General features: G+C 41.1%; 1 protein-coding gene across 1 annotated transcript; it reads left to right on the top strand.

Annotated features, from left to right (window-relative positions):
* The first annotated feature begins 11,565 nt into the window (after positions 1 to 11,565).
* On the top strand, positions 11,566 to 12,114 carry LOC109155164. Its single transcript, XM_019302897.1, has one exon. It carries the CDS (start codon positions 11,566 to 11,568, stop codon positions 12,112 to 12,114), a length of 549 nt encoding a protein of 182 aa, XP_019158442.1.
* The last annotated feature ends 12,276 nt before the right edge of the window (positions 12,115 to 24,390 follow it).

The raw sequence follows: 24,390 nt of genomic DNA, 5'->3' as shown, positions 1-24,390 counted from the left end.
TTTCTTTCTCAGAAACGTTTAGGGTCAGTGCCCCGTTGTTTCTTTAAATACTCGCTGAGTCCCTCAGTCGAGGCGACTCCTCTTGGCTTTTTCACGGAAACGACTAAGGGTCTGGGCCCTTGTTTCCTAACTCTTTCTCGCCGAGTCCTTCAGTCGAGGCGACTCCTTAGGCTTTTTCTTTCTCAGAAACGTTTAGGGTCAATGCCCCGTTGTTTCTTTAAATACTCGCCGAGTCCCTCAGTCGAGGCGACTCCTCTTGGCTTTTTCACGGAAACGACTAAAGGTCTGGGCCCTTGTTTCCTAATTCTTTCTCGCCGCGTCCCTCAGTCGAGGCGACTCCTTAGGCTTTTTCTTTCTCAGAAACGTTTAGGGTCAGTGCCCCGTTGTTTCTTTAAATAGTCGCCGAGTCCCTCAGTCAAGGCGACTCCTCTTGGCTTTTTCACGGAAACGACTAAGGGTCTGGGCCCTTGTTTCCTAACTCTTTCTCGCCGAGTCCCTCAGTCGAGGCGACTCCTTTGGCTTTTCCTTTCTCAGAAACGTTTAGGGTCAGTGCCCCGTTGTTTCTTTAAATACTCGCCGAGTCCCTCAGTCGAGGCGACTCTTCTTGGCTTTTTCACGGAAGCGACTAAGGGTCTGGGCCCTTGTTTCCTAACTCTTTCTCGCCGAGTCCGGGGGTGATTAACTGTAACTTGCACTTTTATTCAAGTCTCTCAGGACCCCTGGGCCCATACATGTTTTTGTGCCTTCCTACTGATAGAACTTCTTTAGGTGGATGACGTTCCAAATCCGATCCACGGGCTTGCCCTCCATGGTTTCCAATTTGTAGGTTCCAGCTTGGACAACCGCGGCAATGCGGTATGGTCCCTCCCACTTAATCGCAAGCTTGCCCCCCTCTGTGGGCTGACTGGCCTGTCGATCCCGCAGTACGAGGTCGCCGACCTGGAAAGCTCGCGGACGAATCCTCCGATCGCGATATCTTTTTACCGCCTGTTGGTATTCAGCCATTCGTGCACTCACGGCTTCCCTTTTTTCCTCCAAGAAATTTTTCTCAATTCGAAGACTCTCTTCGTTCTCTACGTCTGAATAGGTACGGACCCTGTGGGTGGGCTCGACCACCTCAATTGGAACCTTAGCCTCGAAGCCGTACGCGAGTGAGAATGGACTCTCTCCCGTCGCTCGTTGCTGGGTAGTGCGATAAGCCCATAGGACTCGGTCAAGCTCATCCGCCCAATTTCCTCGAACATCTTCCAATTTCTTCCGAATCCCATCCACCAGCGTTCGGTTCACGTTCTCGACTTGTTCGTTGGCCTGTGGGTATGCCACCGACACCTTAGTGTGACGGATATCGTGTCGGCGGCAGAAGTCGGCGAATGCCTGACAATCGAACTGTCGTTCGTTGTCGCTGACAATATGCTCGGGCAGGCCGAAGCGGCAAATCACCCTTCTCCACAAAAAGCGTCGGCATTGATATTCGGTTATGGTAGCCAATGGTTCCGCCTCGACCCACTTGGTGAAGTAGTCGATAGCCACGACGCAAAACTTCAAGCCTCCGGGGGCGACTGGTAATGGTCCTAGCAAATCGATCCCCCACTTGGCAAATGGGATGGCGGTGGTGACCGGCGTGTAAAAGGTAGCTGGCCGGGTGTCTTTTTTGGCGAATGCCTGGCAAACGCCGCACTTGGATATCCATTCAACACAGTCCCGCATCATGGTTGGCCAATAATATCCTTGGACGACTAATTTCCGAGCGAGCGTGTGGGCGCCTTGGTGCGCGGCACAAATGCCTCTGTGGGCTTCATCCATTATTTTCTCGGCCTCGGGCCTAAGCAAACATCTTAACAAAGGTCCTCCGAACGATCGCTTGTACAATTGCCCATTAATGATTTGGAAGGAGGGGGCCTTACGCCGAACCCTTGCGGCGACTCCCGGGTCTTCCGGCAACTCGCCTTTTTCTATGAATCGCCGGATGTCCTCTATCCAGAACATCTCAGGGTTTTTCTCTCGATCCCATTCCTCGCCAGTCACTTGCTGGATCCTTAGCGGCGTTTCTTCAATGCTTGGTCGACTTAGCTCCTCTTTCTGACAGATTTTTATCAGGTGATCCGGTACTCCCTCCAAAGCAATCTTGGACAATATGTCAGCTTCTATGTTATCCGTTCGGGATATATACTCTATTTCGTAGGCCCCGAATTCTTTTAACATCTCGACTGCGCGCTCTCTATATAGAGTCATCCGGGCATTCTTGGCCTCGCATGTGCCTGAGATTTGCCCGACTACTAACCTAGAGTCAGTCTTGACTCGTAACCTCTCGACCCCGAGGGCCCTGGCGAGTCGGAGGCCGTTTAACACGGCTTCGTACTTGGCCTCGTTGTTGGAGGCTTGAAACAGGTAACTCAAGGCATAATACAGTCGGAATCCTTCAGGAGTGATAAGTACGACACCACCTCCACAGTGCTGCCGACTTGATGCTCCGTCCGCGTGCATTTCCCACCACTCGCCTAAGCAGTTTTCCGTGGCGCGTTCCTTCTCTTCCTCACTCGCCGTGCATTCGACTAAGAAGTCGGCCAAGGCTTGGCCTTTTGTGGAAGGCCGGGGCTGGTACTCAATCCCATACTGGGTTAGTTCTACGGCCCATTTTACCAGGCGGCCGGACGACGATGGGTTTCGCAAAACACTTCCGAGAGGTTGGTCTGTCAGTACTCGGACAGTGTGGGCTTGAAAGTAGGGTGCCAACTTGCGCACGGTGACCACCAACGCATATACAATCTTTTCTAAGGCGGTATACCTTTACTCGGCAGCCTTCAGGGAGCGGCTTACGTAATAGATCGGGTGCTGGACTCGTTCTTCCTCTCGGACCAACACCGAACTTACCGCCTTGCAGGAGGCGGCTAAGTACAGGAATAAAGGCTCACCCGCCTGAGGGGTAGACAATACCGAGGGTGTCGAGAGGTATTGTTTCAATTCCTCAAACGACTGCTGGCACTCCGGGGTCCAAGCGAATCCTTCCTTCTTCTTCATGGCTTCGAAGAAAGGCACGGTCTTATCCGCCGCCTTGCTCAGGAAGCGGCTAAGGGCGGCCAATCGGCCGGTCAGCCGTTGCAGGTCTTTTACAGTGCTGGGAGGCTGCATGTCGACGATGGCCTGTACTTTCTCAGGATTAGGCTCGATCCCTCGCTTGGTGACCATGTAGCCCAAGAACTTTCCCCCTTGCACGGCGAACACGCATTTCTTAGGGTTCAACCGGAGGTTATACTTTATCATCACTTTAAAGCAATCGGCTAGATCTTCGGCGTGTTTGCTCTCCTCTCGGCTCTTGACGAGCATGTCGTCGACGTACGCGGCCATTGATTTTCCCAGCAGGTGCTGGAATAGTCGGGCTACCATTCGGGTATATGTGGCTCCGGCGTTTTTGAGCCCGAAGGGCATGACTCGGTAACAATAAACTCATTCCGGTGTCAAAAACGCGGTCTTTTCTTCGTCCGCCGAGTGCATGAATATCTGATGGTACCCCCTAAAGGCGTCCATAAAGCTCAACAGTGCCGACCCCGCCGTCTCGTCGACCAGTTGATCGATCCGAGGTAAGGGAAACGGGTCTTTTGGGCAGGCCTTATTAAGGTCGGTGTAGTCCACGCACATCCGCCACGCCGGGGGCTTGGGTACAAGGACCACATTCGCCAACCATTCCGGGTACTTAACTTCGCGGACGTGTCCGGCTGCTAGTAGCGTGCTCACTTCCTTCTTCACAAATTCTCTTCGGTCGTTGGCCAGGTATCGCTTCTTCTGCACAACCGGTCGATGCCCGGGATCCACGGCGAGTCTGTGCGATATGATCGATCGGTCGACGCCCGGCATGTCCTCCGGGCACCAAGCGAAGACCATCCGGTGTTCCCGGAGCACCTTTATAATTTCGTCCTTAACTTCCTCGGGGAGGCCGACTCCAATTCGGACCCGTCAGTCCGGCTGTGTGGAGTCGATCTCGACTTCTTCCAACTCGACGGTAGGCTCTGGACGTGGTATTATCGTCTTTTTTTGGGAGCCTCTCGGTGATCTCATGGACCTGTATCTCACGTTTGCCCATCCCCCTGCATGCCTGTAGATAGCAGTCGCGGGCGACTTTACGGTCACAGCGCACCGTGCCTATTCCATTTGGCGTGCGGAATTTTAAACAAAGGTGCTCGATTGAAATCAGAGCTCCTAGATCCTCGAGACCCGGCCGGCCGAGTATAGCGTTATGCGAACAGGCCAGGTTCACTATAATGAACTTCATGCTGAGTTTCTGTACATCTGGGTAACTGCCAATCTCAACTGGAAGTGTGATCGATCCTTCCGCCTCCACCGAGTCCCCTGTGAAACCGGCGAGGGGGGTTTTGACAGGACTCAGCTGTTCTCGAGTCATTCCCATTTTGATGAAGGTTTCTAGGTATAGCACATTGGTGCTGCTTCCGGTGTCTACCAGGATTCGTCGAACGACAACGCCATTGATGTCCATGGCTATAACCAACGCATCTCGATGCGGTATTTCCCCGGCTGGTAAATCTCGGTCGGTAAACACGATGGGCACTCGGCACACCTTTTTAGGGTTCTCCTCGCGTCCGTACACCGTTCTGACGTACAACTGGCGGGCCCAGGCTTTTCTGGTGTTCGCTGAGTCACCACCTTCCGGCCTGCCGACTATCATGTTGATAACCGGCTTCTGGCGCCACTGAGCCTCCTCCTCTTCGGGAGCCGGCTGCTTGCCTCGACTGTTTTCGGCCACGGCGGCGGGATCCTCATCCCCTCGATTGACCGATCTCCGCCTCCGCTGATTAGGAGGCGGTGTTCCTTGCTGAATGATACCCTCCATGATCTTCTTCAGGTAGAAGCATTCCTCCGTGCTGTGAGTATAAGATTTATGATAACGACAATACTTAGAGGTCTTACCCATCTCTTCGCTCGTCGCGCGATCGTCAGTCGGCGGAGGCGGAGGCAGGGCAACCGCTTGTATCTCGTGGACCGACCGTTCGGGAACCGGCCGATAAGCGTGGACGACGGGTCTGTCATACGGTCGTCTGACCTCGGGTCGCCGAGTTACGTCCGGGCGCCTTTCCTTGGTTTCAGCCCGCGTCCTCTTCCCGCTGGCGTATCCGCCGACTTCGCGCTGCCGCTTATACTTCATAGCCTGCTCTGTGTTGGCCCTCTTGTTGGCCATATGAATGGCTTCTGCGTAGGTGGCCGGACCGCAAGGACTCGATGAAGAAGGTGAGCGCCGTCTGGTCCTCGACCTCCTCTATGGACTGGATTTCTTTCTGCCAGCGGGCCAGATAGGTTTTCAAGGACTCGCCTTCATCCTGATGAATGTCGCCCGTTAGGTCCTTTTCTGGTTTGATATTAGCGGCATAGTGGCTCATGAAGCGGTCTGCCAGCTCTTCAAAGCTGTGAATCGACCCCGAGGGCTGCGCCACTAGCCATCTTTGTGCTGATCCTTTCAACGTGGGTAAGAAAGCGCGGCACATGACCGGATCTCGTACCCCCAAAACCTGCATCTTAGCCTGGTAGCTCAGCAAATGCTCCCGGGGATCGCCGGTTCCATCGAACGTGGCCTGCTCCGGGAACTTGAAATCACCCGGTATCTTAAAGGCCATAACCTCGTCCGAGAAGGGCAAGGTGGTCAGTAACGTACGTCCTGGGGATTTGGCTTTTCCCTCCATCCGTTCTTTCAGATTTCGCACCTCTTGTACTAAGTTCGCCACTTCGACCCTCTCCCGGGTGCGATTTCCCGTGGATTCCGTGCTCTCACCGACTTCAGACTCGGCCGGTTGGTCGTGGTTGCGGGGGGGTTGCTCCACGCGGCGAGTCTCAGTCCTGGTTCTTTTGGTACGGTTCCTCTCTCGTGCAACCTGCCGATCGCGAGCGGCTAACGGGGCACGACTGGGTTCCTTCCGACCCAATCATTCTCTTGCCGACCGCCGCCCGACGCTAGGACCCAGCCGAGAATGAATGGATTGTACCAGTTGGCTTTCGGCCCGTCGGTTCTGTTGCCGATTATCGGGCCTATGGGGCGGCTGTGAATCGCGTTGTGGCTGGCGAGTGACGGACTGTTCTCTCACTCCTAGGCTTACTTCGGCGCAGGCACGCCCAATTGCACGTAGCTGCTCCGGGGTGAGCAGCACTTGGGGCAATTGTTGGTTTATCTGTGGTGTCGGCGATGGTGTTGTCTCGTTTTCCCGGCTCCGGGCGTTTCTCCGATTCAGCTGGCTTCTCATGTCTGCCTCCCGTCCATTGTCATGACGGCTCGATTGTTCCTCACTTCCTGCCATGTTTGGAGCTTTTCTAATTCAACTGAGATTCTAATTGTCGTTCCTCGGACTCGCCTTACTCAAGAGAACACGTGACTCTTAGTTTCCATCCCCACAGACGGCGCCAGTGATGGTTTTCGGGTTTTCAGGCCCAAGGAGGTCCAACACAACCTTTGGCTGGAGGATACACCTTTCAATAAAAATGTATGCCTATCTCGGAGATAATGCTAATACTCTGAATCTTTTTGGTATTCTCCCCTCTCCGGGTGTTCAATTGTCTGTCCTTTTACAAGAATGGAGGAGCCTTTATATAGCGGCTCCTCCTCTACCGACTTGAAGGCCCTTAATGACCGACTTCAAGACAAATTAAGATATGGAGCCGTTGGACGCCATTACTTGGTCGACCAACGGCTCTTCCAGGTTTGTAACAGCCTGACCGGGTCCTGCTTTCAATGCCCTAACGGCTCCCTTTTAAACAAGCCTCCTCAATGCTCTCAACGGCTCCTTGAACCGAGTCTTCTCCTAGGCTTGGGCCTTGGTCGATTCCTCGTCTTAGCCTGAGCTCCCACTGGGCTCCTCTTTAGCAGTTCTGATCCGGGCCCCGTGCCTGGGCCTGGGCCGACTCCAGGACTCGGCCCACTTGCTCTTCGGGCTCCTCAGACGCTGGCCCACTTCTCCTGTCTTGAACCATTTCCTTTGGGCCCCTATCTCTTGGGCCGGGGTCCTTATCCCATCAAGGAATGACTACTGCCCGTCCACGTGTCCAGATCTAATGGATGAGAAACATTGATTTTTTTTAAAAAAAAATACGGTGACATTTTCGTAAATAATTGGACATCGAAGTGCAAGTAAAATGTACTACAGGTGCAAGTTGCAGTTTCATACAGTGCACCTAAGTGCAAGTAAAATGTATTACAAGTGCATGTATAATATATTATAGGTGCAAGTAAAATTTACACTGATCATTAAAACTAAGTGCACCTGACGTTATAACTAGGTGCACATATAGTTATAAGTAGTTGCACCCATGTGCAAGAATGTTTGCGGGTGATTTCACGGGTACTAACTACCCGTTGAACTCCCCGCAAGAACAAAAGCGATGCCAAACAGAACGAACTCATATCAATGAATGTTAACAAGGCAAAATTACATGCACTTATAGGTGAAAGTAGGTGCACATGTAAGTAATTTTACCTGCAATTTTTCCTTGCAAAGGTGCACCAACTACTTGCACATATAACACATTTACATGCACCAAAGTTCGAGTTATTTACAAAAATGTCATCGCATCGTTTTTTAAAAAGTACACCTGATTCGTTGATCTAAACACGTAAATAGTTTTAACCTATTCGCATTTTCTTCCTGGCCACTTATTCGCACAGGAGTGTGAACCTATATATATATTATGAAAAAGTTATATGATTTCTTTTGAAAATGACTCGAAGTAAAAGTTATTTGACAGCAGAGAAGTCACATTCACTCATCACGATTTTTCTAAAATAAATAATACATTATCATCCTAACTATAATAAAGCCAAATAATTTTTGGTGTAAGTTCCCGCTCAAAACTTTGGAGGTTTTTTTCCTTTTCGATTTTTTTATTAGAAATTATTGCCTTTAAAAAATATTTTATTTGATTTGATTTGACATTGTCTGTAGCTTTTCTTGCTCATATATTGCTTTAGTCTGACAAAGATATATTTAACTGATAAAAATATACATTGGTTGAGAGGTACATCAGATACATTGGTTTCCCAAACTTACTTACAACAGAAGCAAGCAAGCATGGTGTTCAAGAAGTACATAATTTTGAAACTAAATGTTGGAGGGAAACTACCTATAAATAGTCCATATTGCATACATGGTGAAACCCCACATTTGCAGTGTAGCTGCTCTGTCTCATGAAGCCGTTCAAGAAACAAATGTGATATTTCTCTTTCTATCATTTTAAACCCTGCTCTGTCTCATGAAGTTTGTTTGTGTTTCTCATTTGTTTTGGGGAGAGGGACTGATAGAGGCAAAGCTTAGTATAGACACATGCATTGCAAACTGTTAGAAACCATTTTTTAGGGTTTAAACAGCATACCATGTCATGCTTACCATGCAACCTGCTTCAATGCCAACAGTTAGAAATCTTTTTTATGGGATTTGAACAGCATACCAAGTAACCTGTTTCTCAATGCTATTGGTATCTGAAATCATCAAGAATAAAGTATGACCATAATAGTAGAAAAATTCAAACCCAAGTGAGTTTCTAAAGTTCACTTTTAGAAAAATTCAAAACCAAGCATGCAACTTTCTCAGTTCACTTACATTGATGAGGTAAGGTTCTTAACTTAATATAATTCTAAACTATAATCATTGTGGTTTTCTTAACCGGAATCTAAGTTTGAACATTATATATGCAAGGATTCTTCAATGAGGATGATGACGAGGCTGAAAGTCCTGCTTTGAAGCCAGTGAAGGAATTGAGTGGTGATGGAAGTGGTTCAGTCCAAAGGTGTCTCCTGGATGAATTATCATCCACACAAAGCTCAAAAAAGAATAAACAAGTGACTGTGAATCTGGAAAAAATAACATGTGACCTAGAGTAGTTTGGTTTTTGAAAAAATGTTTTGGTTCTGTTGGGATGTGAAACAATATTCAGAACTGTCTTTTGCCCTGTTTGACATCTGAATCATTATTTTGGACTGTGATTTTGGCCTAAGTGCCAATTATGTCTAAGTTTGAACTATTGGTTTCTATGTGACAGTTTTATATTATCTATTTTGCAGTTTTCTTAATTTTTTCTTCAGGTACAATCTCAAGAAGGATGGTGAGGCAATGGAATAAACAAAGATTCAAGAAACATGCTGAAAAGACATCATGTGTACAGATTCTACATAGGATTACTATGCAGAGACAATGTGTAACTACTGCTAATTAATTGCTCTTGACAATCTAGATAAATAAATTATTCAATAAGAGCATTGTACCTTTTTGGTAGATTTAAGGACATTCCACATTTCACAATTTAATGAAATCTGTTTAGGACACCTTCAACTCTACTTAAGTTGTGAAATGAGTTGAATCCTGCAAATTTTGAAAATAATTTCATTAAGTCAAACTGATATTACAATAAAGAAACTATTAAAAATTAAAATGATAATAACTACTTAGTCAGAATAATACCTGCCTAAGAGAAGACACTTTCTAATTATCTTCGATTATTGAGATGAGTTTAAACCTACAAAATTGGTAATTAATTAGATGAAGTACAAACTATATTAACACTACCTAGCAAGTAGATCTTATAACTTACAACTATTGAATTCCAAACAGCATAGTACCTTCTATTAAGTTGTTTGCCTTCACCATTATCCACTTCACAGCAGAAAAAATAGCCAACCTGTATGATAAAATCCAAAATCAAGTAAATACACTATAGTATGATACTTAAATTGAATGCAACACATGCTGCTTTGCAAATTTGCATTTAAGTTAAGAACATCTTTAAAAAATAGCATAACCTACTGTCTACGATGTTAACTAACAAAGTGTGAGATTGTAACTCATAAAACTTATTCATTTTTTGTTGACATAGCACACACCTGAAGCATGACAAATAATATATAATATAAGTTTAGTATGTGTAATCATATAAGTTTAAAACAGTAGCACCTTAAGTAAACCAACCATATTATAAAAATTGATTAAGTAGAACCATGATAAACTACTACAAGGCAACATTGGACTAGCACATCTGCTGAAATTGTTTGTATCAAATAAGTAGTTGATGATATAAGTAGATTATCAAATTCCTGAGCTATTAAAATTATTCAAAATTAAAAACAAGGAAAAATATTTTGATGATAAAACTATAAAAAAATGGTTAAAGGTGGAGTTACAGAATTAAAATGATAATTCTAATTTGACATTTAACAAGCTAAAGTAGACAAAAAATATTTAAAACCTGAATCTATTTTGGTAAAACAACAACTCAAGAATAGAGAAATCTGCTAAAATTTTAGTGCTCATACATAATTAGTGAACAGAACTCATTCGATATGTCAAAAGAAGTTCAGGCTAAATGGCTAATACAACATTGTTAAAATACTACGATGACATGTGGATTTACCAAAGCAATCATTACACCAAGTTCATCCTCGCACACAAAAAAGAATAAAAAAAAAATATACAAGATTAGTAATTTTAGCGAATGATAGCACAAGCGAATGCACTCTGAAACAAAGAATAAAATACTAAATAATGAAAAAAAAAACGATCTAAAACATTGAGATGATGAACACAGATGTTAGACTTAAACCCTAACCCTAATATGAGAAATCACACGAACAAACTTCATACCTTTATTCGGATGAACTAAGAAAGTTGCTTATGTTGAGAAATTGCTCCACATTATGGTTGTTTGGACAGGTAGTAATTGATCAAGGATAGACGGTAATAGAGAGAAAAGAGAGAGTAGCGGCGTTGTCGCAACGGTGAGAGGAGAGATGAACTGATCGAAGGATGAAGCGGCTTCTAGAGCCTTCACGCCCTCTTTAATTTTATATAAAATTGTGCATTACACGTGCTCTCACCGTGTTATATAACTATATATATTGTTTTATTTACTTTTATAATTCATATTAATTAGAATCACTTTCTTCATATTTGTAGAAAATTAATTTTTAGATCAACGAGAGATTACAAATCTGTTGCAAAACAATGGGTCGTCATCAAATCAAAATCAAAATCATGTTATTAGAGTGTTCCACAAATAATGTTGTTTACAACAAAGTTTTTAATAATCTATAATTACAATATTTCTATTAATTATTCCCCGTCTTCATTATTGCGGTGCTTTGTAATAAATAATATATATATATATATATATATATATATATATATATATATATATTAAAAACTATTATTTCTTAATAACATCTCATATTACAATATACATAATCTAATTTAAAAAATTTTACTTTTCTATTATTAACTTAAACAAATTTATAGACCGGGTGACATGCTAGTTTGGACAAAAGGCAAAAAAGAAGAAGAAGAAGAAGAAAGGAATAATTATTTATTCATTCTTTATAATAATGTTATAATGGAGACATCTACTTGTTTTCTTTTTCTCTCTGTATATATTTATTTAATTTTTTTCACAAAATTAAGGTTAATTAAATTGGACATTCGACTCAGGAGGATGCAGTGAAGCTAGCTGCTGGATTTTGGATTATTTGGCAAGCGCGTAACGAGGCTGTGGCAAAACAATCCTCCGTCAGTGGGTACATTGCGTATGCTTATGGAGAGGTTACAGGCAACTTGGAAGGACGCATATATTCATTCAAAAACGAGGATTAATGATCAGCGCCAAGCTACAGATTGGTCCCCTCCGCCAAGGAATTTTATAAAATGTAATGTTGACGCGGCCTTATCTGGGAACGATGCACATTATGGAGCTGTGTTACGCGATCATGATAGACGTTTTGTTGCAGCACGAAGTGGAAAGCTGAATGGGATGAAGGACCCATACGTGGCTGAGACTCTAGCTGCTAAAGAGGCTTTGTCTTGGCTGAAAACTCGACCAGAACGGAACATTATATTTGAATCAGATTGTTTAAATTTTTGCAAGGCTTTTAATTCTTGTATTTCAGATTTTTCTTATGTTGGTTTAATTGTAAAGCAATGCGTGTCGATTGCTAAAGACATTGGGAACGTCAGTGTTTTCCATGTCAAGAGATCAGCGAATTGCGTGGCTCACGAACTTGCTCGGGCAACCGATTCTACAGCTGATTCTAGGGTGTGGACTGATATCCCACCTGCTTGTATCTCGAATTTGTTAAGTCATTAATGAAGATGGTTCTTTTTCGTTCAAAAAAAAAGATTAATTTAATAGTAAAATGGGATTTTTATATAATTATATGTTATTTTACTTGGGATCAATCAGCGGCTACATCAACGAGTCATCAAAAGTTTTCATGAAATTGTGACATGGTTTCTCACTAAACTGAAGCCTAATTAGTTCTTTTTGTATAATTGGATATTTGAATTTACAATAATGCAAGTAAAAGCCAATTAATTAATAATTGCTAGGCAAGTGGCAACCCTATCTGCCTATAAATAGGCAAATAGGGTAGTTTAATCATACTGGAAATATTAAAATGTAATGATGATTTAATTATTTAATAATATATAAATGAGTAAGTCTAATGTGAAATTGCCTAATGTAAAACATCTCGTGTAATATTTTTTAGTGAAAATATATTACTTTTTTTTTTCTTACGAATTCATAAAGAAAATTATATTTTAATTAGAAAGTATTATATATAAATTTACAAGGATGTCTCTCACTCTTAGAGATGCGTAGAATTCAAGAAGGGAATCGGTCATTGTGTCTAACGGTAGAAATTTTGAGCTACTAACAAAAAAAAAAAAAAAAAAATACACGTGAGGCAATCACACAGAAGATCAACTCCATACAAATATATCTATTATTAAAAACTAATATATTTATCTATTAGATCAATGATCTCTTGGTTCGATTTAACAATTTAAAAAAAATACTACTTTTTTCTTTATCTAAAACAATAAAAAAATAAAAACTAAATAAAATTTTAATGTTCATTTAATACTCTTCATTTATACGCTCTTCTTTAGTGATTGATCAGAATTAGGGGTTGGTAGGTGGGAGGCAACCATTTTCTCCCTTTATATAACAACAACAACAATAACAACAACAACAACAACAACAACAACAACAATAATAATAATAATAATAATAATAATAATTTTCATTTAGACAATATTCGCTAGTAGCAGATTGGAGTTAGGGGTGGCAGCGGAGGGCAACCATTTTTTCACTTTATGAAAATAAATATATAAATAAATCAAACATTTTAATGTGCATTTAATACTATTCATTTAGACCTTTTTTGCTAGTGGTAGATCGGAGTTAGGGGATGGGGAGCAAGGGCAACCATTTATCTATTTATGTTTTAAAAAAAAAAGTGAGGGGGTTCCTTGTGCGCAGTGAGCACGGTCTAGTCTCTGTGGTTCATATTCAGTTGAGTTACCATGATTAACATCCTCCCAAATGCTCTGTCGGGTCGGGATGTGGGGGGCCCTTAGGGTTGGGGTTCAGCCTTTTGGAAGAATGTTTTAAAAAAAAAATCAAGCCTTTTAATGTGCATTTAATACTCTTCATTTAGACATTCTTCGCTAGTGGTAGATCGGAGTTAGGGGATGAGGAGCAAGGGCAACCATTTTTCTCCTTATGTTTAAAAAAAAAAAAAAAGAAAAGAATCAAGCATTTTAATGTGCATTTAATACTCTTCATTTAGACGTTATTCGCTAGTGACAGATCGGAGTTAGGGGATGGGGAGCATGAGCAACCATTTTTCTCTTTATATATTTAAAAAAAAAAAGAATTAAGCATTTTAATGTGCATTTAATACTCTTCATTTAGACGATCTTCTCTAGTGGCTGATCAGAATTATATTAGGGGTTGGTAGGTGGTTGGGCAACCATTTTTTCCCTTTATGTAAAAAAAATATAAAAAAATTAATAAATTAAAATCAATCATTTTAATGTATATTTAATACTTTTCATTTAAATGTTCTTTGTTAGTGTCGGATCGAAGTTAGGGTGTGGCGGGCGGGTTAACAATTTTTTCCCTTTATGTAAAAAAAAAAAAAAAAAAAAAAAAGAAACAATAAAATAATCAAATATTTAATACACTTCATTTAGAGGTTCTTCGCTAGTGACAGATCAGAGATAGATCGGAGTTAGTGGGTGGCGGGTGAAGCCATGCGCTCGTTTCCCTAATGGCATGTTTGGTTTATGGAATAGGTCAGGAATAGAATAACATTCCTTGGAATAGACCTATTCCATCGTCTGGTTGGATCATTTTGTCATGGGAATAACATGCCTAGGAATGAGCTATTATCTTCGCAAGGGGAATAGCTATTCATGGGGGAGCCTTGGTATTAGCTATTCCCATGCCATTGGAAATAGCTTTTATATCGTAAATACCAAAAGTACCCTGTGCACATTATATAATATTTATATTTATTTTATAAATATAATGTATTATATAAATGTATATATTTAATTAATTATAATTTTTATCCATCAATCTATCAATAAATAAATAAATAAATATATATATATATATATATATATATATATATATATATATATATATATATATATATATATATAGGGATGCACTCAGGTGCGAATAAGTGCCCAGGAAGGAATATGCGAATGAATCAACACGTGACACGTGTCCAGATATAATAGCTTAAAAAAACGCTGTGGCATTTTTCGTAAATAATTCAACATCGAAGTGCAAGTAAAACCACTTACAAGTGCACCTACTTTCACCTATAAGTGCATGTAATTTTGTTTTGTTAACATTCACTTCCCGCAAACATCCATGCACATGGGTGCACCTACTTATAAGTTATAACTATAGGTGCAACTACTTATAACTATAGGTGCACCTATTTTCACCTATAAGTGCATGTAATTTTGCCTTGTTAACTTTCATTGATCTGATTTCAGCGGGTAGTAATACTCTTGAAAACCACCTGCAAACATTCATGCACCTAGGTGCAACTACTTATAACTATGTGTACAACTACTTATAACTATATGTGCAACTACTTATAACTATAGGTGAAGTTAGTATTGATGCTCAGTGTAAATTTTTTACTTGCACCTATAATACATTTTATATGCACTTGTAATACATTTTACTTGCACTTCGATGTTCAATTATTTACGAAAATACCACCGCGCTTTTTTAAAAAAATCAGTGTTTCTCATCCATTAGATCTCGACACGTGGACGAACAGAATCCATTTCTATTTCGCGCGTGGGCGAACCATTCTCACATGAGTGCGATTCTATATATATATATAAATTAACTGTATAAGACTCCTTAATTATGGAGCCTTGACTCTTAAATTAAGTAGCCTGCCCATCTACATGTCTAGCGGATGGGCATTGCAAGCTTACCTAACAGATAAGCATTGAAATTGAAATTATGGAGCCTTGAGGCTCCTTTTATAGGAGCCTCAAGACTCCATTCCTTACTTCTCCAACCGATGTGGGATAAGTGGGAAAATAAATATAATATAAATATGTATTTGTATAATAATAATAATAATAATAATAATAATAATAATAATAATAATAATAATAATAATAATAATTATTATTATTATTATTATTATTATTATTATTATTATTATTATTATTGTTATTCTCTCCCAGTCTCCCTCACATACACATGATATACATGTATATAAATATAAATATAAATATAAAATATAAAATATAAATAAATAAATATATAAATATATATGTAACAGTTTTTCGCATGTATGTAGTTATTATATTATATGTATGATAGATGTGTTAATATATATTTTGACCCCTTCAAAATTTTTAAAAATTAAATTAGGGTCTCAAAAAGAAAATTAAATTAAATTATTACTAATATAATATAATGGAGTAATAAAAAAATTAAAAACAACTGGTCAAGTTCAAAATAATTACATACAATTAATTGAGCACATTTAAAAATAAACAAATAAGATCTTAAATATATGCATAATTATTATTTTAATGACAATTATGTAGTTAAAAGTATATATTTTTCTTCAATAATAATCCAAATTTTAATTAAAAAATTAATTTGGCTCCCCCTAGTTTTTTTACTCCACCATTGTTCTTTACATAAGAGGAGATTTCATTATTGAAGGAATAAATAGCTTGGTGGATATAAAATGTTAATTTATTTTTAGGAAAATTACTTTTTTAGTTCATTAGTTATACTTAAATTGTAGACTCAGTTCATGAATTATTATTATATATAAATTTTTTCTATTAATTATGTTAAAAGTGACAGTTTCAATCCATTATGTATATATAAAGATTCATGGAGGATTTTTTTTTTTTGTTTTTTAAAAATTACATAATGACCAATATTGTAGACACAGAAAATTTGAATCCAACAAATGGACTGATAAATGGTCGGTGGACCGTGTTGAGGTTAAATGTTGGGCCAATTTAATTAATTGGATCATATAAATTAATTTAATTTAATTAGCCCAATTAGAATTTGATTTGGGCTATTGAATTAATTGATTAGTTGGCCCAAGCCCACTTCAATTTGAATTTAAATTATAATTATAATTTAAATATAATATTAATTTTATTATATTTGAATTAGATAATTATAATTTAATTTGAATTTGAATTAGATTATACAATAATGAACCTGGACTTGATCTTGGACAAGCTTCATTTTCCTAATTAATTAATTAATTAGTTAACTAAAAAGGGGGTTGGTTGAGGAATTTTGGTTAAGCTTTTAGTATAAATAGGGCCTTCATTTTCATTCCAAAACACACTTGAAAGCTTGAAGAACTTGAAGGCTTAGAGCTTGAAGGCATTGAACAACTTGAAGACTTAAAGGAGTTGAGAGCATTTGAAGAGCCTGAAGGCATTGAAGAACGTTTGAAGATTTGAAGGCATTTTTTTTTTATTTTGCAGGCAATTTGAATCCATTGCAGGTACAAGAGTCATATGGGCCCTACTACCACAAAAGGAACTCCCAGCAGCAAGAGTATGACTCCCCCAAAAGGAGCCCCTAGCAGCGGTAGCTCGTCTCCTACATCTCAATCATCAGCTCTGCAGAAGACGTCATCGGAATTGACTCACAGCTACACAGTCATGCCCGTTATGACGACGAACGCAGCTTCGGTGGAGGAACAACTAGCAAACATCACCAAAGCTCTTGAGGGGATAACTACGTTCATGCATAACCGATACAAGAGAATCAATGAGCTCAGTGAAAAGGTTGAAAGCGGAAGAAACGGCGAAACAAGTCGAGCTTCCGAGAAGCAGCCTCAAACCCAAGAGGATGAGATTGATGTCGAGTCACCGCGTCATGAAAGTAGGCCAGGAATGGAAGAGACAATCTCTCGTCCACCACCCGCTGAGAAGAGTATTCCAATTTCTGAGGGCATGATACCTGTAGACCAGTTGAACGACTACATCATGGAAGCAATTAAAGGGAAGCTTGAGGGAGGACAATCTTCATGCACTTACACCAAGCCATATACTCTGAGGATTGAAGAAATGAAGATGCCGCTGGGCTATCAACCTCCCAAGTTCCAGCAGTTTGATGGAAAAGGCAACCCAAGACAGCACATCGCCCACTTCATTGAAACCTGTAATGATGCAGGAACATACGGAGATCTCCTCGTCAAGCAGTTCGGCCGCTCTCTGAAGGGCACTGCCTTTGATTGGTACACCGACCTGGAGCATGGTTGCATTGATAGCTGGAATGATATGAAGCGCGAGTTCTTGACCCGCTTCTACAGCACAAGAAGGACTGTCAACTTCTTGGAGCTCACCACTACCCACCAATGGAAGGGTGAACGTGCGGGCACTTACATCGAGAGATGGAGGGAGTTGTGCCTTAACTGTAAAGAGAGGATATCACAAAGCTCCGCAATTGAAATGTGCATCCAAGGCATGCACTTTGAGCTCTCTTACATCTTGCAGGGAATCAAGCCTAGAACATTTGAAGAACTATCCAGTCGTGCTCATGACATGGAATTGAGTATTGAAGCTAATGGGGGACTAAGTATGTCAAGTATGCCCGGCTCATCAAAGGCACCTGCAAACCAAGACGTCAACAAATGGAGTAAGTTCTTTCCAAAGCAGGAGAAAAAAGAGACAATGAACGTGATGACAGGACCAATGCGGGTTTTCACCAAAGTGGCTGAGAAGCCCAAGAAAAGATCATTCACTGGCCCATCAAGGGGAGCTAGAAAAACAATTGTTGAAGAGTGGCAGAAGAAACAATATCCATTCTTGGATTCTGACGTTTCTCCTATGTTTGACGAGTTGTTGAAACTCAAATTAATTGAATTGCCTGAGATGAAGCGCCCCGAAGAAGCTTCTAGGGTGGATGACCTCAACTATTGCAAACATCACCGTCTCCTCGGCCACCCGATTGAAAAGTGCTTCGTTTTTAAAGATAGAGTCATGTCGCTTGCTCGAAATGGGAAAATAGAGCTTGCGGATGCTAGCGCAAGCACAAACCAAATTTCATGTGGAAGGTTTGCTCCATTACTTATAGAAGATGAGGAGAATAATGGGAGCAAGCAACATAAATGCACACTTCCATTTAGAGTAAAGCATGCTGGCGTCCAATATTTAAAACCATCACAACTTGATCCTGCTAGTCATATTAGACCATTGAAGAAAATGACAAAGCAATGGGTTGAGAAGAAGTCGGCAAGGGACCCTGTCCATGACTTGAAGAAGAAAGGACTTCCCAACAAGCCTCAGGCACCAGTTATCCTAGCTCAATACATGCCAAAGGGGTTTCGCCTGAGTAGAACAGACATTCTTGGAACTTGCTTGAATACCAATGAAGAACATGTTGAAGTGGGAGAATCTTCATTCCCCTTGATTGAAGGAAGCAGCGAGGTCCAAACACGCAAAGCCGCGTCTTACACTGCGGAGATAATTTTCAAAGATGAAGATCTATTGCTTGGTGGTGCACCACACAATCGCCCGCTGTTCGTAGACGGTTATGCACGCGAGCGAGGAATCAAAAGGATTTTGATTGATCAAGGATCGGCTGTTAACATTCTGTCACTCCGAGCTATGAAAGAACTTGGCATCTCTACCGACGAGCTCTCTCAAAGCCGCCTAATGATTCAAGGATTTAATCAGGGTGGTCAAAGGGCACTAGGTACCATCAGACTCGACCTCAGGGTTGGAACGTTGAACTCAAGTACCCTATGTTATGTGATAGATGCAAGGACGTCTTACAACTTGTTGCTAGGCCGACCTTGGATACATGAGAACGGAGTAGTCCCCTCATCATGGCACCAGTGCCTCATGTTTGAAAAAGGTGGTGTGATAGAAAAGGTGGTCGCTGATGAAAGTCCATTCACCGAAGCAGAGTCCTACTTTGCAGACGCAAAATTTTACTTGAAGAAACAAGTTATTGTTGAGGAGATTGACAAAGCGATGTTGACACACCTCCCGATCCAAAGTGGAAAAGCAAACAAGTCGTAGACCAACCTCATTGCAATAAGGAACTTGTTTTCCCGCTTACAAGAATTGAACCATTGAAAGCTCCCCCAGCCAAACCGCTTGGAGAAGAAACCAAAGATAACGATGCTCGGGATGGAATAGATGAAATGTTGCCTGTTAAGCGCACTAATGGCTTTGACCCCAATGCTTATAAACTTCTAGCTAAAGCTGGCTACAATCCCAAGGAGCCGCAGAAGTTGGGGGAGCTTATCCCAGAAGCCGGCGGTAAAGGCAAGTCAAATCAGCAGGGACCGCATGAACGTAAAGGATTAGGCTATGGGCTCCCTAAACCAGTGCGAATCTTCATAAATAGAGCCGCAATTAATTGCATCACGTCCACCGATGAAGAGGAACACCACAAGAGGCAATCAGTCTTTGATAGGATTGGCGAGGTAGAACCACGACGGTCAGCCTTTCATAGGCTCGGGTCAAATCCCAAACCTGCTAAGAGGAAGTCCGTACATGACAGACTCAGAGTTGCTCGAGTTTTAAAAGAACACACCGATACTTTTATTGAAATAGAGTCTTCAAAAAGGCTTAGAAGTATAGTTCCCTCTCGTATGAGATGAGAAGTCGATGTCCATGTTTCATGCAGCGAAGTCTTGAAGGTCCAGCCAAAGACCATTATATACACCCGTGTGCAAGAAGAAAAAGAAGAAAACCTTGATTCAGGTTATGGAGTGACACCAACCCAAGATGAGGTGGCGTCTTCATTCCACATTAATTGACATGACGAGATCCCGGTTGCAGGGGCATGTACAACTTGGTTGATGAAAATGATGCGCAAGTTGGCCCTATTAAGTAAACGAGACTACTTGATGATCCACCAAAAATGCAGCACGTGGTTAAACTGCTAATGCATAATGCATCTCACTTGTCTATGGGTGGGCCCAAGTCATAGACGCTCCTGGCCCGCATGAGCTTAAACTGTGAACGGCTTTACTTTTTTTTTAAAAAAAAATTGAACTACGTTTGACTTGATATCCTTTTCAGGAGTACGTAGGCAGCTTAGAAATTTTATTGTCTAAGTTCAGTCATAACAAAATTTTTATACTTTCGTCCAAGATAGTGACTCTATTCAAGCACGCGTTAATTATTGGCATGGGAATGAGGAGAACAAGTCTAGGAAGCATCGCAAGTCTTGGAATGGAAAATAATTGTCAAAGCATGCATTCACGCAACAATCGGTCACTGTTCGGTATTTTGGTCATATCTCGGTCTATAATAGTCCGATTGAGGTAATCTGGGTATCGTTGGAAAGCTAACTTACAGAGCTACAATTTTCATAAAGACATCTAAACTTGAATATGACTTTTGAAGGATCAAAATTCGAGAGGAAATGAAGTCACGAATCTGTCCAGAATTTCCTACGTTCATATCTCATTTAAATCTTTCAAGGAGAAGGTTTATGAGTAGTTTTCATGGTTCCTTTTAATGTTCAGCAATATTAAAATGCAAGAGAAGTATGCTTTAACATTCCAATAAAGGAACAAACTAAAGTGAAGCGATAATACAAATTCAAAACTACAATGGAAGAACGACAGCTTGTGTGACATCGAGTTATTGTTGAGCATGGGTAAAAAGAGCTTCAATTGTTGGTCATGAATTTCTTCGGACTTCTCTTTTGTACTCAGGGGTTGTTAACTAATATGGACACAACTCAAGCTCAAGAAGCAAAGCAGTAGCCAGTTAGTTAGATTCTGTTAGCTAGGCTTAACTCCTTTTCCCTCCCTTTCCCTTGTATATATTTGATGTAACTGCCACCTTTCTCAATCAAGTTTTATCCTTCATTCTTTCACATCTCTTTGAGTTCAGTTACTTTTCTTGCTTCTCCATGTTTATCAACATGGTATAAGAGCTTTGAGCAATGGCTTGGCGATCAACTACAAACACAAACATGGCCGGTTCATCTGCAGCTGCTCCAAACCCTGCTCCTGGATCTAATGCAACTTCAGTGGCCTTTGATCCAAACGATCGTGCGAATCCTCTTAGCTTGCATCCTAATGAAAGTCCATCACTCCAATTGGTGTCAACACACCTAGAAGGCAGGTCTAATTACCATGCCTGGGCGAGGGCCATGGAGATGGCCCTGAGATCCAAGAACAAGCTAGCATTGGTGAATGGAGCCATAGCGATTCCTAGTATGAATGATCCAAAATACTTTTATTGGGATCAATGCAACACAATGGTGCTGTCGTGGATCCTCAGAGCTGTGTCTCCAACTATTGCACGAGGTGTTTTATGGATCAACACCGCTGAAGGAGTATGGAAAGACTTGAAGAAGCGTTTCAGCCAGTAGGATATCTTCTGGATAGCTGAAATCCAGATAGAAATTTACCAAACAAGGCAAGGTAATTCGTCTGTAAATGAATTCTTCACTCAACTGAAACTGTTATGGGATGAACTAGCTGTGCTTAGGCCCATTCCCTCTTGTGAATGCACTCCGAGCTGTAAGTGTGGAGCTGATATCTCTGAAAAGATTAGGACACATGTAGAAAGTGACATGTTGACAACCTTTCTATTTGGTTTAAATGAGAATTTTACTAACACTAAGAGACAGATTATGATGATGAAACCCCTTCCTGATGTTGGGGAGGCATTTGCCATGGTGTCTCAACAAGAAAGGCAAGTGGAGATCATTCCAAACAGCCTACAAGACAACCTAGCAGGAGCTGGTGTCTTCTTTACAAAGTCTAATAACAATAATAGAAGGCCCTACCCTAATCAGAAACCAAAAGTTGTGTGTAGTTATTGTGGATATACAGGACATACTATTGAGAAGTGTTACAAGAAACATGGCTATCCTCCTGGTTGGAAGCCAAGAAACAAGAACTTGGGGTCTGTAAACCAAGTCCAGTCTCCTCTGCAAGAAGCTGTTCCCACATAAACTGATGGTACTGTGTTTTCTGATTCTACTACAACTGAGGATGACTACAGAAGGTTCTTGAACTTCATGCAACAAGAAAAGATCAGAAACACACACACCTCTCTCACCATCAATCCTCAGATCAACACCATAGCAGCTAACTTCATACCTGATACAAGACTGGAAGGTAAGACAGTTAGCTCTGGCTTGGTCAATTCTGAACACTTATGGATTCTTGATAGTGGTGCAACACACCATATTGTTTGCAATAAGAACCTGTTGCAAATAGCCAAGAAAGTGCAAGGATTATATGTGGACTTGCCAAATGGACACCAAGCTCAGGTGTCTCACACTGGAACCATTCAGTTATCTGCTGACTTAGTTCTACATGATGTATTGTGTGTTCCCATCTTTCAGTATAATCTGGTTTCTTTGGGGAAACTAATAAGGAGGACCAATTGCAGCATATTGTTTCATTCTAATCAGTGTACTATACAGGATCAGCATTGTGGGAAGATGATTGTCATGGCTGAGCTAAGGAAGGGACTCTATCAGCTCATTTTTCCTACTTTCAGTCTTTGTAAACCTATTGTTAATTCCTGTAGTTTTTGGCATGCTAGACTTGGGCATGTCTCAGAAGGGAAAATCAAGGCCCTTCATGCTTTGGATGGTTCAATTTGTAATGACAAACCTGCTGTTTGTGAATTTTGTCATTTAGCTAAACAAAGAAGACTTCCTTTTCATTCTAGTTCTTCTATTGCTGCCAACTGCTTTGATCTCATACATGCTGACATTTGGGGACCATACCACATTGCTACAATATATGGCCATCAATATTTCTTAACCTTGGTAGATGACCATAGTAGAGCTACTTGGGTATATCTTTTAAGAAAGAAGAGTGAAGCTAGATAGCATATGCAAGCCTTTTGTGAATTGATCAGTGCTCAGTTTGAGAAAAATATCAAATGTATAAGGTCAGATAATGGGAAGGAGTTCTTAATGGAAGAATTTTATCAAAGAAAAGGAATTATCCACCAAACCTCATGTGTATATACTCCACAGCAGAACAGCATTGTTGAAAGGAAACATGGCCATATCCTCTCTGTGGCAAGAACATTAAGGTTCCAGGCCAATCTGCTTGAGGAATTCTGGGGTGACTGCATTCTCCATGCAGTTTATCTAATTAATAGACTGCCATCAGCAGCCTTAAGTGATCAAGTACCCTGTCAAGTGTTATTCAAGAAGCCTCCACAATATCAGCATCTAAGAGTGTTTGGTTGCCTAAGTTTTGCTGTCATACCTAGCTGCCAAAGAACCAAGTTCTCACCAAGAGCTAGGAGATGCATTTTTATTGGATATGCCAATGGTGTGAAAGGGTACAAACTATTTGATGTCAAAACAAGAGAGGTGTTCATATCTAGAGATATTTCCTTCTATGAAGACACATTTCCATATAAGGAATCAATTGAGTCACAGCCTAACAATCTAGTATTACCATCTGAAAATACACCATACTTGGAGGATGATCATGTTCCTTATACTGTCCAGCAGGTCCCATCTGAGACTCAACCTGTAGAGTCACACCAAGAAGTTGGAGTTTCTATCAGACAACCAGTCCTTGAGAATGAAACACAACCAAGGAGGTCAACCAGAAGAAAAGTCACACCTAGCTATCTTGATGATTATAGCTGCCAAAGTGTCAATACAAGAAAAACCTCTCCTCATATCATTTCTAATTTTCTGTGTTATGACAGGCTATCTCATGCTTTTAAGGCTTTTGCTGTGAATGTACTGGATGCAAAAGAACCAAAGAGCTACAATGAAGCAATAAAAAGGGATTGTTGGAGACAAGCAATGGAAGCTGAGTTCCAAGCCTTGAAAGCCAACAATACATGGGTGATTACAGATTTGCCTCCCAACAAAGAGCCAATAGGGTGTAGATGGGTTTATAAGACCAAACTCAAGGCTGATGGAACAATTGAAAGGCACAAAGCTAGGCTTGTGGCAAAAGGATACACTCAAACACCAGGACTTGATTACTTAGACACTTTCAGTCCTGTTGCCAAAATCACAACAATCAGAATGTTGCTTGCTGTTGCTGCCATCAAAGGTTGGTTCCTACACCAACTAGAT

Source organism: Ipomoea nil, unplaced genomic scaffold, assembly GCF_001879475.1.
Source record: "Ipomoea nil cultivar Tokyo-kokei standard unplaced genomic scaffold, Asagao_1.1 scaffold2694, whole genome shotgun sequence".
NCBI lineage: Eukaryota > Viridiplantae > Streptophyta > Magnoliopsida > Solanales > Convolvulaceae > Ipomoea > Ipomoea nil.
This window is presented reverse-complemented; position numbering and strand designations above follow the sequence as displayed.

What these genes read in the sequence shown, in the direction of transcription:
- LOC109155164 (XM_019302897.1), top strand. Translation starts at nt 11,566, where the DNA reads ATGGAGAGGTTACAGGCAACTTGGAAGGACGCATATATTCATTCAAAA.